This window comes from Adiantum capillus-veneris, chromosome 2, assembly GCF_014529385.1.
Source record: "Adiantum capillus-veneris isolate H3 chromosome 2, ASM1452938v2, whole genome shotgun sequence".
NCBI classification, from domain to species: Eukaryota; Viridiplantae; Streptophyta; class Polypodiopsida; order Polypodiales; family Pteridaceae; genus Adiantum; species Adiantum capillus-veneris.
Window position 1 is genome coordinate 84,220,193 of NC_140932.1, and position 16,798 is coordinate 84,236,990.

Consider the following 16,798-nt stretch of genomic DNA (forward strand, 5'->3'; position numbering starts at 1 on the left):
CGGCATTAGACAACTATCTTCAAGTGTCTTAAGACAAAACTATTCATTGTTGAGCTCACAAATAAGGGGTCTTTGTGCCTAAAAACAATGAACAATTTCATCTTGAGAGCCCACAATACCATCTAAAATCCTAATTCTATGATGTTCTACTGATGGAGAACCAAGCTTCCTATGAAGAGTTGCAAAATAATTGTCTTTGGAAATGTTTGCAAGGTTAATGAGGGATATTCTTGGCCAAATATGAGGGGTATATCGGGAATTTTTGGGTGTTTTGAGAGGGATACTTTGCTAATTTTTTCTTGGATTGAAGTGAGGGCCTCTCTCCAAATTTCATCATCTATGATTTCATCTCAAATGCATGTGGTTCTATAAAAGAAATGCTTAGCTCTTGGTTTTTAATCAATTCAAAGCAAAAGCTTCTCTCCATATGTCATTTATTAAAGGCAAATAGCATTAGGCAAGATGTTGACTTTACACTATGCTTGCACTTTGAAGGCATGTTCCTCATGTAACACCTTGAACTGGGCAAATAGAGTCGTGATGAGATTAAAAAGGTTGTTGAAAAGTGTCACTGTGTTGGCAAACCTTTGATTGACATCTTTGAGACACCCTCTTTCTTAACACTCATTGTAGCTCCCAATGAAGAGAAGGCACAAGTTAGAGTGCACTAAAAGTAGGAAAAGTGTTTAAGTGGACATCATCTAAATAGAGGCATGCTTGAGAAATTTTCCGTTGTTGCCTGGAGGAAGCTTATATAAACCAAATATTGAAAGCAAAGTCGAGCATGAAAACGTGGCTTTTGTGTTTTTCTTTAGCAATTTGTTTAGTTTTTGTGGCTCAAAAGTTTCTACGCTTTCTTTGTTGGCCATTCCTCACTTTGCTAAGTTGTGCTTGACTAGCTGTCCTCCTTGTCAATTGTCATTTCTCTAAGATGCAAGCTATCTCCATTATAGCTTGACAAAATCTAAGCACTAATATATTATGCAACATGTTACTTGATAGCATGCCGTAATCTCAACACTACAATAGCATACATCTGTTGCTTGAGTTCTTACAGGGAACAGGTTGCACCTATTGAACTGTTTTTCTCACCTAGGCAGGCCCATGGCTAGAAAAATACATTTTCCCTAGCCGATAAAAATAAGGGGGCAAACTTGAAATTCTCCCGGTTTCTAGGTCAAAATTTAAATCTTTTGCAGATAATTACACTCAAATTTGTGTATATGTCTCGGTTTTCTTTAAAGCAAGCTCAAAATCTAACTGGGATTGATTTTACAATTTCAGCCGGTTAACATACATTGGACCCAGTTTTTTTCTGACACTGGGCAGGCCTCGCGATTTTATATCATTATCATTATCAATAACAATAATGTGCATCATATTAATTGTTTTTTTGCTTAACACCTGTTATCGTTCACGATGTTCACTTCACTGGCCTGACGCTGCGAGCAGAGCGGCCCCTTCTGGCATAACCATGAAGCGTTTTGCAAAGATGGCAATGTTTGTCACTCGGGGATTCGCATCTCAGAGCAGGTATTTCCTTGAAAACAATCTCTCTCTCTCTCTCTCTCACACACACACACACACACACACACACACTTTTTTTGGAAATCACGTTGATAGAAATTTACAAGTGGGAAACCTCAAAGCGAGGAAAACCCACGAAAAAACAAGAGATACGAGGCTCCGACGGCTAGAAACAGTCAAAAGAGGAAATCCTGTAGGCATCAAGAGTGATGTCCCTAGCATCATGAGCTAAATGCAGCCCTAAATAGGGAAAGGGGTTAACATCAGTGCCTTGAAACATTAATGCATTCCTATGGTACCTGATGGCCCACAGAACCCAAAATCTGACGCAAGTAAAGAACACGGTAAACTGAGAATGCGGAGACTGGAGCACCCCAAAAAGCCAAAACCGTCTATGGAAAATGCTGGAAGGAAAACGCAGCCGAAGAGCAGGCGACACTTGTCAAATGAAGACTCTGGAGCAGCGACAACCCCACAACAAGTGTGGCACAGTCTCCTCAGCTTCCAGGCATCTCAGGGAGAAGGCGCAATATGCCGTGCATGTAATACATTGCCAAGAGGCAGAGCTCCCATTAAGCAGTGCCACAAGAAAATACGTTCCTTCATAGGCAGATGACTCTGCCAAAGGTTGGACAATGTTCGTTGCCACCACAAGGATGACTTGGAGAGTGACCACAATTGATTACCATGATGCACAATCCACACGTCAGATTGCAGGAGGGCATAGACATTACCGGTTGAAATGCAATACAATCTGGTAGTAGCAAGGTCCCAATCAGAGAAGTGAGAGTCCACATTCAACAGAGGAATGGGTGAGTGATCATCAAGCATCCTTTGGATTCCCTGCCATAAAGAAGAATAGTGGAAACCTAACCGGAATCGGCACACTGCATCAGCGAATGAAAGAACATGACCCGTGTCATCCACCGTCTGATGCACTTGGCAGATTCCTTTTTGGGAAAGAAAATACGCTTGACAAGAAGACCGCTGAACCAAAGTGGAAGAGAAGGCCCTGCTCCAATGCAAACTCTCCAAATGAAAGGAGTTACCCACAGAGGATTGTCTACCATGCCATGCCAAACGCGAAGTGATAGCCTTCTAATCACCAATGAGAGAAGAAGTAAGGGACAACAAGGAATGCGTCCTTCAAGCTTCCCAAAAATAACGTCTCAATATCTCGACTGCCAATGACCAAAAGATGGCGTGACAATATGCGTACACAAATGCAAGACCATGAGAGCCCAGGGCTGCAGTTGCTCCACCAGGATTGACAATAGCATAGCTTTCCGAGCGAGAACTGTTACCATATACATGTGGTAGTGATGTGTGTGAACACACCAGGACCGCCGAGGCATTTTTTTCCCTCTTTAGGAGGTTTTTCCCCCCTGTGCATTGTACATACGCCCATCACTCTAGGGCTATCTATCTTTCCATTGCACACTAAGTAATACACTCTCTATTGTGTGTCTTGAGCTTCCTTCGTCTTCTCCAAGCTGTGTGCGTTTCTCTGGAACCCTAATTCCAACAATTGGTATCAGAGTAGGTTGTGTCCCCCCGGGCTTAGTCGTCTGCTGCTCCAGTATACGCGTGCTCACTTTCTCCGATTTCAGTGAGCTTTGGCGAGCGTTCGTAGGTTGATTTTTGATTTGGGCTCATTTCGGCCTCTGTTTCCACTACATGCAGCATTGCACAGGCTATTTCGTCATTTTGTGCAGAATTTCTGTTAGTGCCGTTTTCTGCATAACAGGTGCCTTATAGTCTTCTACGGTTTGTGCTATATAGCATGTGTTGTTCCCGCTCCGTTTCTTCTATTTTCGGGCAGTTTTCACATCAGGTGCAACATTTACCATGGCTGACAACAACAACACAGATGTGTTCAAGATGTTTGTTGCTGAGGACAGGTTGGATGGGGACAACTACCCTATGTGGGCTTATATGATGCAACATGTTCTTGTGTCAAAGGGCGTTTGGAACATTGTGCAGGGCATTGATGTACGTCTTGTTTCTGAGGATATAGGCGATGTTGAGGATGTTGCAAGTCTTGCTGCTGTTAGAGTTGTTTTGCCTACGGCAGAACAAGCTCGTTGGGATGTAAAGGATGCGCAGGCTCATGCATTGATTGCGTTGTCTGTGAAGCGCACCATTGTTCCTCACATCCGTTCAGCAAAATCTGCAAAGTAGGCTTGGGATATTCTAGCAGGTCTTTATGCAAGCCGCAACGAGGCTAATATTGCTTTGCTGTGTAAAGAGCTGGAGTCGAAGATTATGCATGAGGAAGATGATATGGACACTTTCCTTGCTAGTGTCAAGGATATCAATGAGCAACTTATTTCTGCAGGCGAAGTCATTTCAGACAATTCCCTTGTGCAAACTATTCTTGATGCCTTACCAGATTCTTACCAGACTTTTGCTAGTACTTGGAGACTTATGACCCAAGGAAATCCTGAAGTTGTCAAGTTTGATGCATTATGTACATTGCTGTTGCAAGAGTCACTTTCCAGAAAAAACAGGACTAGGCAGCGTGCAGTTGAACAGGCTTTTATTGCTTCTCAAAGAAAGGGTGGTAACAGCAATGCAGCCACTTCTTATGGTTTTGTTGTGAGTGGCAAAAATACTGTTCCTAATGCTTCTGCTGGCAGCACTTCGTCTGGCAATTCTGGTGATAAGGACAAAAAGAAGATGCGTTGCCATTATTGTAAAGCTAATGATCACTTGATCAAGTCGTGTCCTAAGTTGAAGGCCAAAGAGGCTAAGAAGTAAGAGGGTGGTTTCATTGCAAATGCAGCCATTGTTGAGTCTTCTGTAAAGAAGACTGTAATGTTGATGTTGATGCAGAATGGGCTTTTAGCGCAGTGCACTTACAATCCTGCTGTCCATGATGCATGCTTGTCAGTTGCTGCAGATTCACATGTGTGGTATTTCGACAGTGGTGCTATAAAGCACATTACCTCACATCGTGAATTGTTTACCTCTCTCGAGTCTGTCCCTCATGGGAATTCAGTCACTTGTGCAAACAATGCCTCTTATCCAGTTCAAGGAGTTGGAAAGATTGTGCTTACTGCTGCTAATGGCAGTTCTTTCACACTTGTTGATGCACTTTATATACTTGGGATCAAGAAGAATCTCTTGTCTGTATCCGCACTTGCTAGACTTGGACTTGTAGTCAAATTTGTGGATGACAGATGTACAGTTCATGATCTCAGTTTTCGTGATGAAATTGTTGCATCTGGCCTTTTGTGTCGTGGGCTATATAAGCTCACTTTGTATGACAAGTGTGGACAAAATTTTGCAAATGCAGTTGCAGATTCAAGGGCTATTTCAGATGCAAAACTTTGGCATGCACGTTTTGGTCATCTGAATTTTGCTAGTTTGCTGCGTTTGCAGAAATCTGATATGGTTGCTTCTTTGCCGCCTCTTGAAGCACCTGTCAAACATGTTTGTGAAGGCTGTATTTTGGGTAAGATGCAGCGTTCTAAGTTTCCAAAGGATCATTCAGTTCGGGCTACATGCAGGTTGCAGCTTGTGCATATTTTTCATGCTCGCACAAAGCACATTGAGGTGCATTACCACTATGTCAGGGAGAGGCTCTCAGTAGGAGAGATCAGCTTGGCTTATGTGCCAACACAGGACAACCTTGCAGATCTTTTCACAAAGGCATTGTCTCGTGAGAAGCTTGAAGCTTTCCGCAAAGCTTTGGGCTTACTCCCCTTTGTGGACTGATCATGTCCTCAGGGCATGGCACTTTCCTTTACTCATGTGCCAGCTCTCGTTCACCGCATCACTCCAGGGGGGGATTTGTTACCATATACATGTGGTAGTGATGTGTGTGAACACACTAGGACCCCGGGGCATTTTTTCCCTCTTTAGGAGGTTTTTCCCCCGTGCATTGTACATACGCCCATCACTCTAGGGCTATCTATCTTTCCCTTGCACACTAAGTAATACACTCTCTATTGCGTGCCTTGAGCTTCCTTCATCTTCTCCAAGTTGTGTGCGTTTCTCTGCAACCCTAATTCCAACAAGAACATGACGTCGCAAGTCCAAAATATTCAGCCCTCCAAGCCGCTTGGGAGAACACAACTTGTCCATAGTCATCTTTGAGGGGTAGACCACTATGTGTCAGATGGTCTTTGATGGGAGAGCTTGTGCTCTTGCACCAAAAGTATCTCGGGTATTCCTCTAAAAATGTAAGTTTCCCATGTGAGTGCAAAATGAGGGAAATTTTTAATCAATAGACTTTCAAAAATTTAGAGTATATTTGCAAAAGTGGGTTTATTTTCGCATTTTAGGGAATAGAGAATAGCCCTTTTAGGTTTTGTTAGAGAATGTCAAGAATTATGGCATCTCCATGGATTTGTCTAGTCTCGGTATCTCCTAGGATAGATAGTTATAAGTGATTTAAGGTCATAACTCAGGATGAGTGCACAGTGCTTGCTCAAGGTTCCTTTAGTTCATGACAGAGATGTGCAATAGACGAGAGAGAGAAGAGAGAGATATTGTGAATGAAGGTTTTGTGAGTGATAGAGAGAGAAAGACTTACACCGGATGGGGTCCCAACCCCCCCTCCAAGGGCCCCCCTCTCTATCGCTAGAGAGGTATTTGCTTTAGATTACACAAATGCTGCCACAATGGATCTAGATGCTGAGATGTTGATGGGTGTGGCAGATGCTTGGATCTGTGAGGGTAAGGGCTGAAAAGTGAAAACGCTAATGATGAGGGCTTGGACTTAGCAAACATGATGAGGTTACGGGCTGAAATCTGAAGGGCTCATGTGCTCTGATAAAACGCTAGGGTTGAGATCTACTGGCTAATGCAAACGCTAGGGATTTGCAACTGCAACAGGTGCTCGTGACGATGAGGGTGAAAACATTGGGCTGAATCTGCTGTCGAGGATGGCGATTGGCTGAAGATGTGGCTGAAGATGAGGGAAAAAGCCAATGGTGCTGCTGTTGGAGAGGTATTGCTTCTAGCAAAAAACGCTAGAGATGCTTGGACTCTATCTGCCCCTGATGGGTATTGATGGACTGATTAAGGGTTGAACCCCTCGGTCACTTATATATGCACTTGTGGGTAAGGTCGAGCAAACAAAAGTTAGCTGTAGCCCCCACGACTTCATCATAGATGCTAGGTTACTTGTTAACTATTAGTCAGGTTACTTATTGGTAAGTTAACTATTAGTAAGGGGTGGTTCAAATGCCCTATCTACCTATTCTTGGTACCAAGGACTACTATGGGAACACTCCCCAGTGCCTACACCTAGTGGACACCGGCGGTGCTCATGTGCAATCAAAGGTACTCTAAAGTGCCTGGACATGCACATCGTGCGTACAGGCTCACAAAGATACCAAAACATTTCTCAGGTTGTCCTAAACCCTAGAAGTAGGAGTTATAGCTTGTCCACATGCACATAGGGTTAGATGTGCATGTGGCAACTAGACTCCTACAAGCTAGGAGCATTTTGTTGATATTTTCTCTATGGCCCCACAAGCCTCTGCTGCCCCTACCTCCTATTTTCCCATTTATCAGGCTTTTAAGGGCTGCTTAGATCTGGCTGCCTAGCGTTTCTAACTTTTTGGCCAGATGGCCTCGGTCACCAGCAGCGGAGCAGCACCACCGGTAGTTGATGGGCAGCGGGGGGGGGTCTTCTTTACGTTTTTCTTCATGGTAGCACAAATCTATGAGAAAGAGCTATTGGCAGTTATCCATGCTCTTACATAGTGGCGACACTATTTACTTGGAGCTGATTTTACAGTCTTTACGGATCATCAAAGTTTACGCTCTTCTTGTCACAGAAGCAGCTTTCAAAAAATCAGATGCGGTGGGCTAAGTGTTATTGCATGCGACCACGTAAATCCATTGTTATCTCAACAATAGCTTTCTAGGGCCAATACTGCTAGTTGCATGTGACTACACGTAAATCCATAATACCACAGTAAAAGAAACGCCAAAGTAGTACATGGACATACATCTTGCTAGCGTGTGGTTTTGTGGATGCCGGGGGCCCATGCAGACGGATTGTGAGATACTAGCCCCCTCTTTTACAGATAGAGCTTCTCCTTTTATGAGATCCTTGGTGCATGTCTTGAGAGAGATAGGTGGGGTGGTATGACCGTACAAGAGCTGAGATGTTTGGACGAGATTGAGCGCTAGTTGCCGATTTGGAATTTTCTGGTTAGGGTTTAGGATGGCTGTCAGCTAGGAGAGAGGAGTGTATTGATTGTATGAGGTGGGATGAGGGACCTCCTCTCTCTATGCTTCACTGGTTGGAGGTTATTTTGATAGATGCTAAGTTTATTGGCCGGAAGTTTGGGGTCGCAGAGGGGTTACTGCACCTATGGCTGAGATTGAGGCAACTATTCTTGATGCTTGGCATGCTGTGATTTGTGTTGGGAGGTACATTCCTGTACTTGTGCTATTTATGCACGGTGTGGCTCTGCAGGTTTTTTTGCCCTTGGGGATGGTGGTCACTACAAGTTAGAGCTTTCAGGGGATTGAGCACCCTCCTCACTTTCCTGATCTCACTATGCAGCCACTTCGAGTAGTCAGTCCCTATGGGATTTAGGGCCATTAAAACCCCAACATGGACAACAGGCAGAGTGGAATAAAGAACCCTAAAGATTTGCTAACGTGGCACGATCCCGTAAATTGCGGAAAGATGCTAATGTGGTAGTTGTTTGGACGCAACGGAATCTGTAGAACCTTGATGATGTGGCTTGTGGATTTCCGTAAAACACGGGAGTGGTTTTTAGTGCCAGGATTTTGGGCTATAGTGCTTCATGTAACTCTTTTTGGGTGCCTAGGGCCTATAAATATGTACACGTGGGTCTCTTTCTGGCATTCCAGATTGGCAAGAAGCAGAGGAGCACCCCGAACTTGTAACCATTCTGTGTGTGTGTGTTCAAGTTGTTTGAAGCACTAAAAGTCTCTTCTAGTCTGTTCTTTGAGTTGGCACATGGTGCCCTCCCGTCAGTGGTATCAGAGCTTCAGGCGTCTGCCTTTCTGAAAGCACACCGATCCCTCCCGAACAGACAAGGACAAGATGGCGTTTCTAGATTCTATAAAGTACGTGCAGCTCCTCCTCGCGATGAACTCCCTAACATACTCTCAAGGCACCCTAAGCAAAACCTGGCGATTTTGCAGAGCTTTCAGTAGTTTCTGAACTACATGTTGCCACCTCTGTTGCCTTTGGTTTTCCTCCTCACCAAGTTAGAAAGTACAAGGGCCTCCTCTTGACAACCTACACAATCTTCTATTTTGATCGGGGGAGTTTTCAGAAATATGGTGCAACCATCTGACTTCTACCTAGTGTAACCGCCTTTATCACCGCCGTTGCCACCACCTCCCGCACCGCCACTAGGTATAACGGTTGGAGGATGTATGCCTTTCCCTATTATCCACATCCTAGATTTGGACGCATCAGCCCAAGGACTTCAAGGATGGTGGATCTACAATTAATTCACCTATTGGGAGTGAAAGATAGAAAGAAAGCCTTATAGTTAGTGCAGCAATTGAATAATATTTGTGCCTTGGGGAACTACATTGAAGAATCAAAGATCTCTCGAGCCGTCGCTTTTTCAAAGACAATGCTATGCAGTGGTGGAGTTCTATAACTACCAAGCCTCACGCTCTAAGGACTTGGCAAGCTTTCAAGAGTATTTTTCCTCGGAGCTACTTGACATCCCTATTTGAAGTCTAGCTTTTGGCATAATGGGGAAACCATTGAAGACTACAGCCAGAATTTCCTAGATATCTACCTTTCGGTGTATTTCTTCAAGCTGATAACCTTGAAGGACAAGTGTGAGCACTGTATCATTAGACTGACATCACATCTGTTGGAATACTGTTTGTTCAAGCAAGTTTTGACAATCCAAGAGCTTATGGACCATGGATTCTCATGACAATTCAAATCAACTTGCACGCCCTCGTTTGACAACTCACCAATGAGAAACTCTACAGAAAGAAGGCCGATGCTTTGAATGTTTGCAGATGGGACACGCCTCTTCTGTATGTTCTAATAAAGGTGATAAAACTCCAGAGCAACCTCTTGCCAAGAAAGCCAAAAGTGCAGTAGGATTTGTTCCCGATATTTATGGCATCTCTGTACCCAATGCTTCCAAATAATTGTGCAAAGCCTACGGACAAATCAATGGCCATAAGGCGCTTATCTTCTTCAATCTAGGAGCCACCGAGAATTTCATCCTTTTAGAGTTCCTTAAGCAGATGGACTTTGAATATGATAAGTTTGCTAGAGAAGTGAAGGTTGAGTTAGCCACAATGGAAACCAGTAAAGCTGTACCACTTATTGGTGCTTTTCTAGTCACCATTCAAGGGTATCGTGGCAAGGCTGACTTCCATATCATGAAGCTAGGGCAGTGATGCTCTTTCGGGCATGCCTTGGCACGACAAGAACGATGCTACCATTCAAATCGCGAACTGACCATAACTCTGATGCAAAATGGAAAGCTATTCGTCCTTTGAGTTTGACTGACGGAGACCAACCCAAAATGACTTAAGTTTGCTTTGTATTTAGATGTTTGAGAATACTGTTTGCCATTTGTTTGAAATAGAATTTATCTATTTTGAACTTGTCTTCGTGCCGATTGAGTTTCTTTGATTCTAGTTGTAATGTTGGTTTCAATGCTGTTTGGAAAACCTCTAGATGACACAAGTTGCGGTCTGGGGAGCGTCTAGTTGTATATGGCCTCTAAATGACGCAAGTTGCAGTGTGGGGAGCGTTTGGTTGTATATGCCTTTGAATGACGTAGACTTTGGTCTGGTGAGCGTTTAATTGTACTTGAGAGCCCTTTGAACGACGCAAACTTCGGTTTGGGGAGCGTTTGGTTGTATCTGGATGTACTATGTTATTTTGTTGACACATGTGAACTTTGTGTTATTCTATAAACTATTTTATGAAGCACATAAATCTGGTGCATCAATAACTCCAAGCTGGCCGAGATTGCCTAGGTATGTGATCTTAGTCACCCCTTTAAATATCAGCGCGGTTTGGATGTGATGGCTAACTTTGCTATGCCGGAATATCAAGAGCTCCGATGCGGGATGAGATGACTGGATGACCCTCGGATTGTGAAACTGTATGGTGTTTGCATGGTAGAGAACGTGTTGTCTGATAATGATGGGCATTGGCATGTTTGCATAAAGACAGTGTCATTGGATGTGAAGCTATAAACATGGTGAGTCAGGGTCAAATTGGAAAGGGGGGAGCTGATCTATATCAAAACGATGTGCATTGAACCACTGTGTCATCTGCCCAACATCTGCTCTGCCAATTGGCTGGATCCCTCGAATGCGCTGTAGGAGAGTCTGTCGTGTGGTAGCTCTCTCACCTCTTGTACTGCCTCGGAAGAGAGTCTCCTCTAACATGGGTGGCTTAGCCATCTCTACTTTGACAATATCATGCGTGACTGAGGATTTACTGCATCTAATGTGGGATAGCATCATAATCTGTTGTCTTTCAATCTGTGTCAGCAAGAGGCAGTGAGTCGTGGCGCCCAAAGATTGCTGCATGATAGCTTACTATTGATATGCCATATTGTGTATGCACAATGTATGTGAGAGCATCTGTAGAAATATTATTATCTGGTCAACTTTTTTCAAGATGATGTTTACATAGGAAGAAATGAGTGCTCTCGCTTTGAATTTCCAATTCATAATGGTGCTATTGTTGTCTGTTGAAGCATAAGTGTGTGTATCTTGTGGAATCCGACAGGGCAATAGGCTGCTCTACGCTGCCCCAGAAAATATAACACATCCTTTAATGCAAAGTTTAAAAGGCAGTTACCTGTTTTTAGCTGCTAACAAGGGGCAACATTCCTTTTGAGGGCAGGACTTTTTCTTTTACATATATCAATCTATATTTTCAGCATTGATTTTCAGGCAACCAAGACAAAGGAGACTGCAAAGAAAATCCGAGCACCACATTTTCAAAGAGCACCGAGGAAAAGATCTGGTCGTGCTGTATCTCAAGATCCACGCTATGGTATCAGTCCAAAGGCAGAGGAGCTCATAAAAAAGGTACAAAGCAGGCTGTTGGCAGAAGTAATGCTCAGCTTTTTTGGTCGTGAACTCTTACCACCTCAAGATATACCAAAACAGAAAACTTGAGTGTGCTTTTTACTAGGTTCTCGATTCAACGCTTTGTGTGACTTAAAAGGAACATCAGAAAACCCTTTTGAGAACCTCTAATGCATCTTTCAATTTTTAATACACCGAGTGTATTAAAAATTGTACCATAAGCTCAGAATTTTTTTATAGAACCTATTTATAACCGGTTCTTTTTCATGACAAACTTTTCGGAGAAACAGAGACAACTCTTCTGACTATATGAAAATTACCAAGAGAATAGAGTAGGTAAGTATGGAAATTTGGAGTAGAGGGCTGTGCCATTCCGATCAGAGCTTCCATATACACTACAAAGTCTGTGAGATTTATCAGCGGGCTCTGCTAAGGCAGCAGAAGAACTGCGACTTTCGTTTTGAGGTGTTGGTCTCATACGTCAATCTTTTTTTGTCTCACCTAGGGGATCAATGCCTGGAAATTCATGAACAATGTGGGTTATCTATCTGTGATAGCGGTGTTTACTCTGCATCTACGAACATAGTGTTCCTCACTCTCTATCTCCTCCCGACATAGTCTGCATATCCTCTTTGCTTGAGGAATGCATGCAGCTTGACCTATCAACCAAGTACCTTGTCTTTGTATGAATCCGCTGCATATCCTCTTTGCTTGAGGAATGCATGCAGCTTGACCCATCAACCAAGTACCCTGGTTTGCTACAAATAATCCGTGACAGCATAACTAACTGGGGTCTCTCTATCCGATACATCAAAGTGGGTGTGACCAGTGTATGGAATAGCCAGCCCTCTGTATGGGGCTCCTGAAAGCCTGATGGCATGGTCAAAGCCTCATATCCTGGTGTCAATCAGTTTCTACCTGCCTGTCCATAGTAAAGTGACATGCTCGCTAGCAAATGTGATCCCCAAGGATTCACTACCTCTACCTGTCCTTTGGTGAGTGTGAAGGTGGTCTGGCGTCTCTGACATGCTCTCATATGCAAAAGATCAACCCCAATGGTGTCTGACATGCCTTGATGGTCGAAGCATCACCTCGCATAACCTCTTGGAGCCTGTGTTGTCACCTCCACTTTTGAGAAAGTGTGAGCAAGTCTTCAAGATATTTACATATTACTCATTTGCATCTTTTTTAAGTGCAAAATATAATTAATGTGATATCATTTGTGTTTAATTCCTTATGTTTTAATATTTCTTTTAGAAGACATTGTGAAATGTCCTTGTTTAAAAAAGACTGAATTCCTTTTGGTTGTCCTTGAGGTGCTGTGCCGAAAACTCTGTAGAATAATAACATAGCGATAAGTTGTGGGAAGCCCAAAACTGATAGCAAGAGAGGTGCATAGCATTTGAAGAGATGAAGAGAATTTCTGATATCTGTGACTGTCTTAAGTCCCATAGCTATAGCTGCTTACAGAGCTTGTGCGCTGTAAATGTCTCCTACCTCCAGGTTGCGCTTCACTTTGTTTGGATTGCTGATAATCTAGAGCAAAGAAACTGTTTATTTACAACCTAAACACTGCTTTAAGGGCTGCCATTGTCTGTTCGGATATGGCTTCTTTGCGTGCTATGTACAAACACTGATAAATGTATCAATGTGAATAAAGCTTTCTTTTCGTTCTTATATTCTGTGGAAGGTGATTCTTTTATTATAACTTGTGTAGGTCCTAAGATTGCCAGATGTTGATGAAGAAGTCTGCAAAGAACTTGACCAATGGACCCTAGAAGGAAAATTTCCAATTGCATATATTAAGCAAGCTATGCAAGTCTTTGAACGAGAAAAGCAGTGGAAAAAACTTATTCAGGTTACAGCTCTTTCTTAACTTTCATGATTTCTTATAAATAGCATAATCTGCAGTTGTGCGAATGTTAGTCTTTTCTTCTTTTTTGTGCTGCCTAAACCTTGATTATGATTACTGCGGTATGCCCAGTTCTTCACGGTAGAGAGTATTATTCATTATCAAGTTGTTCAACTGAGTCTTCCTACACAAAGTTTTTCCAGCTATGTGAGATGACCATGGAGGAGGCTGATGTATTCGTACTAAGATATCTTTCCACCAAGAGCAGAGAAGCATATCATTGCATTTTAGTTGTCAATTCAATGTGCAAGATGTAATCGTGCAAAATTCTATGATTCATTCACGTTGTCTAAGAGGCATTTCAACAATAAGGATTGGTATGAGGAGTGTGGTAGCCGACATTTTTGGTTTCGATTTTGGAAGCACTCAGCTATTGCCATCGATTGATCAAATTCCGAGTGTGTAGTAGAGAAATCGCCTTTGCACTGTTGAGCAATCTTGTCAAGCTCAAAAACTAGCCGTATGGCCCATTTTGCTTTTGCTAGTCCATTGCAAAGTTGCTCCCCATCTTTGAGACTTCTTCTGATGCACAATGCCTGCAGCCTAACTGGATGAAATTTTTTTAACAAAAATTTTGGCCAGTCTCTTGCACCTTGGAGAGTGTCTGAGTCTTCTATTATGATAGAGAAAGTATCATATAAGCAATTAAAACGATACCTGTCAATGAACTGCCAATTACAGCCAAACATGGGATGGATTATTGGCTCGCTGGACCTTGATTTTTAAGATGTGGATGAATCGTGAATGATTTTGTTTCCAATAGCCTTAGTCCCTTATGGGAAGAGTATGCCGTATGGGCAACATTGTTAGACCCAATTGATCATGACTATTTTTAAGTGAGCCGTGGCAAGTGCAATGAGATTAAATTTGGAGTAACATAGCATCAGGTTGTATATGCCCTTCTCTGTCATTCTCTTGAAGAGAAATGTTATGCCCCCTTTATAAATTTGCGTGACTGATGGTACAAAGATGGTGACCAAGTTTTTTGATAGCTGGTTCAAACTGCTTGAAAGCTGCTACATTGCATGACCCCTACATGAATTTTACTTTTTTTTCTCTTTGCGGTAAAAATTCGTTATATTATTTTTTTGATCTGCCCAATGTGCATCATCTCCTTAATCAAGAGGATACACTGTACAGTAAAAAAGGAGGACTCTCCCATGATCAACAACATATGTACAATCATCAATGGCTGAATCGTAAAATGGGAGGGAGAAGACACACACAGGTGGCTTGTAATGCCGGTGGAGACTGTCATATACCCTGAAGCCTGATCCCTAGACTGACTTGCTCTATCTCATCGCCTAGTGCTGGCCTTGCTGGTCATGGTGCCCCCCTCATGGGAACATCATATTTGGCGGAATGGATGCCATCAGAAAGAGGATCCTGGACCATATTTGCTATGCTTGTGGGTAGTCCCAATTAGAGTGTCTTTGAGTTTCCTTGGGGTGCCTATACCCAAGGAAAATCAAGGGGTGTTGGCTGTATGCTAGCCAAACCCCAACCGCTGTCCCTCTCTGTGCGTCATCCTCTGACAGTTCGGACTCCGACAATCACATGTTTTATGCAAAGAAGAAACATTTTTACAAAGCCAACCAGTATGACTTCCTCGAAGATAAGAACAAAAAGACAAAGGAATTTAAAGAGGGTGGATAGTCAATGAAATTTGAATCCTTTTCCAGATTCCGAGATGCTCCGAAGGCTTTGGCTTTCATTTAGCAGTTTGATATAGCCTTTTCTGGAGGGCACTACTCAGAGCACTCCAAGATCAGGATGGCAACATCGTTTTTGAAGAGAAATGCACGAACATGGTGGTCCACCCTTCTTATGAGGAGAGATATTAGAAGCCCCAACCAAGTGGTTGAAGTTCAAACGGCTCTTTATTTCTTCTTGGCTGACCCAGGAGTATGAATGAGATATGAGAACCGCTCGGAACCATCTTCGGATGACCAAGGGTGACACTTTGGACGCATATTGTGAAAGGTTCTGGGATTCTTTTCTACCGACCTCTTCGTTTAAAAAGGTCACTTTTAAAGAACAGATTGAGCGGTTTTGTTGCGGACTCCCTAAAGAGATTGGAGATTACTGCCTTGAGCAAAAGTCCGAGTCCATACAACAATTGATGGGACATGCTAAGCGGGGATTCTCGATACATTCGGGTAACTTGACCTACCCCACTGATGAAGTTTTGACACAAAGGACCGGACATAACTCGACAAACGACAATAGAAAGAAGAAGAACTCCCAGAAAAGAAGGATGCTTGACCCCGATTGACTGCGGAACAAAGAGCTGACTATCTCAAGGAGGGGAAGTGTTTTGGTTGCGGGGAACAAAGACACATCTCCGCAAAGTGCCCCAAAAATGCACAGCGAGGACAAACTGAAGAAAGGCCTGAGAGTCTAGAGCAGCGGAAGAACGTGGCAGAAAAGGCAAGATGAAAGCAAGGATGGTATTGGATTGCATGGTGACCGACCCGAGCTAGATGGACGAAAGTACGGAACTTTGCCGCACATGGGGCAAAGTAAAGGATTGGGAAGCCCTCATTTTCTTTGATGGAGGAGCCAAGGCCAACTTCATTTCACGTGAATTGGCAGCTTGACTTGATGTGAAGAACACTCTTAATATCTGTGTTTATTCATAAGTGAACTTAGATAAAAACTGAAACTGAACTAGAACTAGAGAATGTGTGTTGATTGATTGAAATGTGTTGCAAGGGTGTTCTTATATAGAAACTGAAGAGACACGATGAAAAGACATGACCATAGGTTAAGAGACATATCTCTAGGCCAATAGTCGTGTCCTTCTACTGTAGAGTCGTGACCCTTCGGCGTAAAGGTGCAACCATTCATGGCTATTCGCCGAATAGGTGCGACTCTTGGGTGAAGAGATGCATCCCTAGGAGAATCGGGGGTCTCGGATCTGGTGCATTTTCGGTGAAGAAGGTAATACAAAGACAAAGAATACGTCACAATCGTGACATTCCCTCCCATTTAAAATGAGCGGCTGTGTCAAAGAAATGACTTCTAATGTTGATAGAACTCTGGAATAGCATTGAATCTCCGAAAATATTTGGTCTTTGAGTTATCTGAAACCTTCCTTGAACCTTTGCTTCTTGCGAAACCTTTTTGCTTTGAGTGCTAAATCCCCATGTCATTGCATTGTTCAAAGACTTTTTTGAAGAATCTGGCTTAATCAGGTTAACTGCAACAAGGGATTGATCTTCAAAATCCTTCATGTGATGTAAGACTTTTGGTTCAAAATCTGCCAATAATTGTGAAATATTTGGTGAAGAGGAAATATTCTCAAGGCACTCTTCAAATGGGGTA

At 42.9% G+C, this 16,798-nt stretch overlaps 1 protein-coding gene across 1 annotated transcript in view; it reads left to right on the forward strand.

Annotated features, from left to right (window-relative positions):
- Positions 1–1,338: 1,338 nt before the first annotated feature.
- The window catches only part of LOC147463097 (pentatricopeptide repeat-containing protein At4g18975, chloroplastic-like), a 56,043-nt gene continuing 40,583 nt past the window's right edge, over positions 1,339–16,798 (forward strand). Inside the window, exons 1-3 of the mRNA XM_086487327.1 lie at positions 1,339–1,533; positions 11,409–11,559; positions 13,277–13,417. Of these exons, the coding sequence (XP_086343453.1) occupies positions 1,370–1,533; positions 11,409–11,559; positions 13,277–13,417 (456 nt within the window). The 5' untranslated portion in view covers positions 1,339–1,369. The remainder of the gene's footprint in view (positions 1,534–11,408; positions 11,560–13,276; positions 13,418–16,798) is intronic.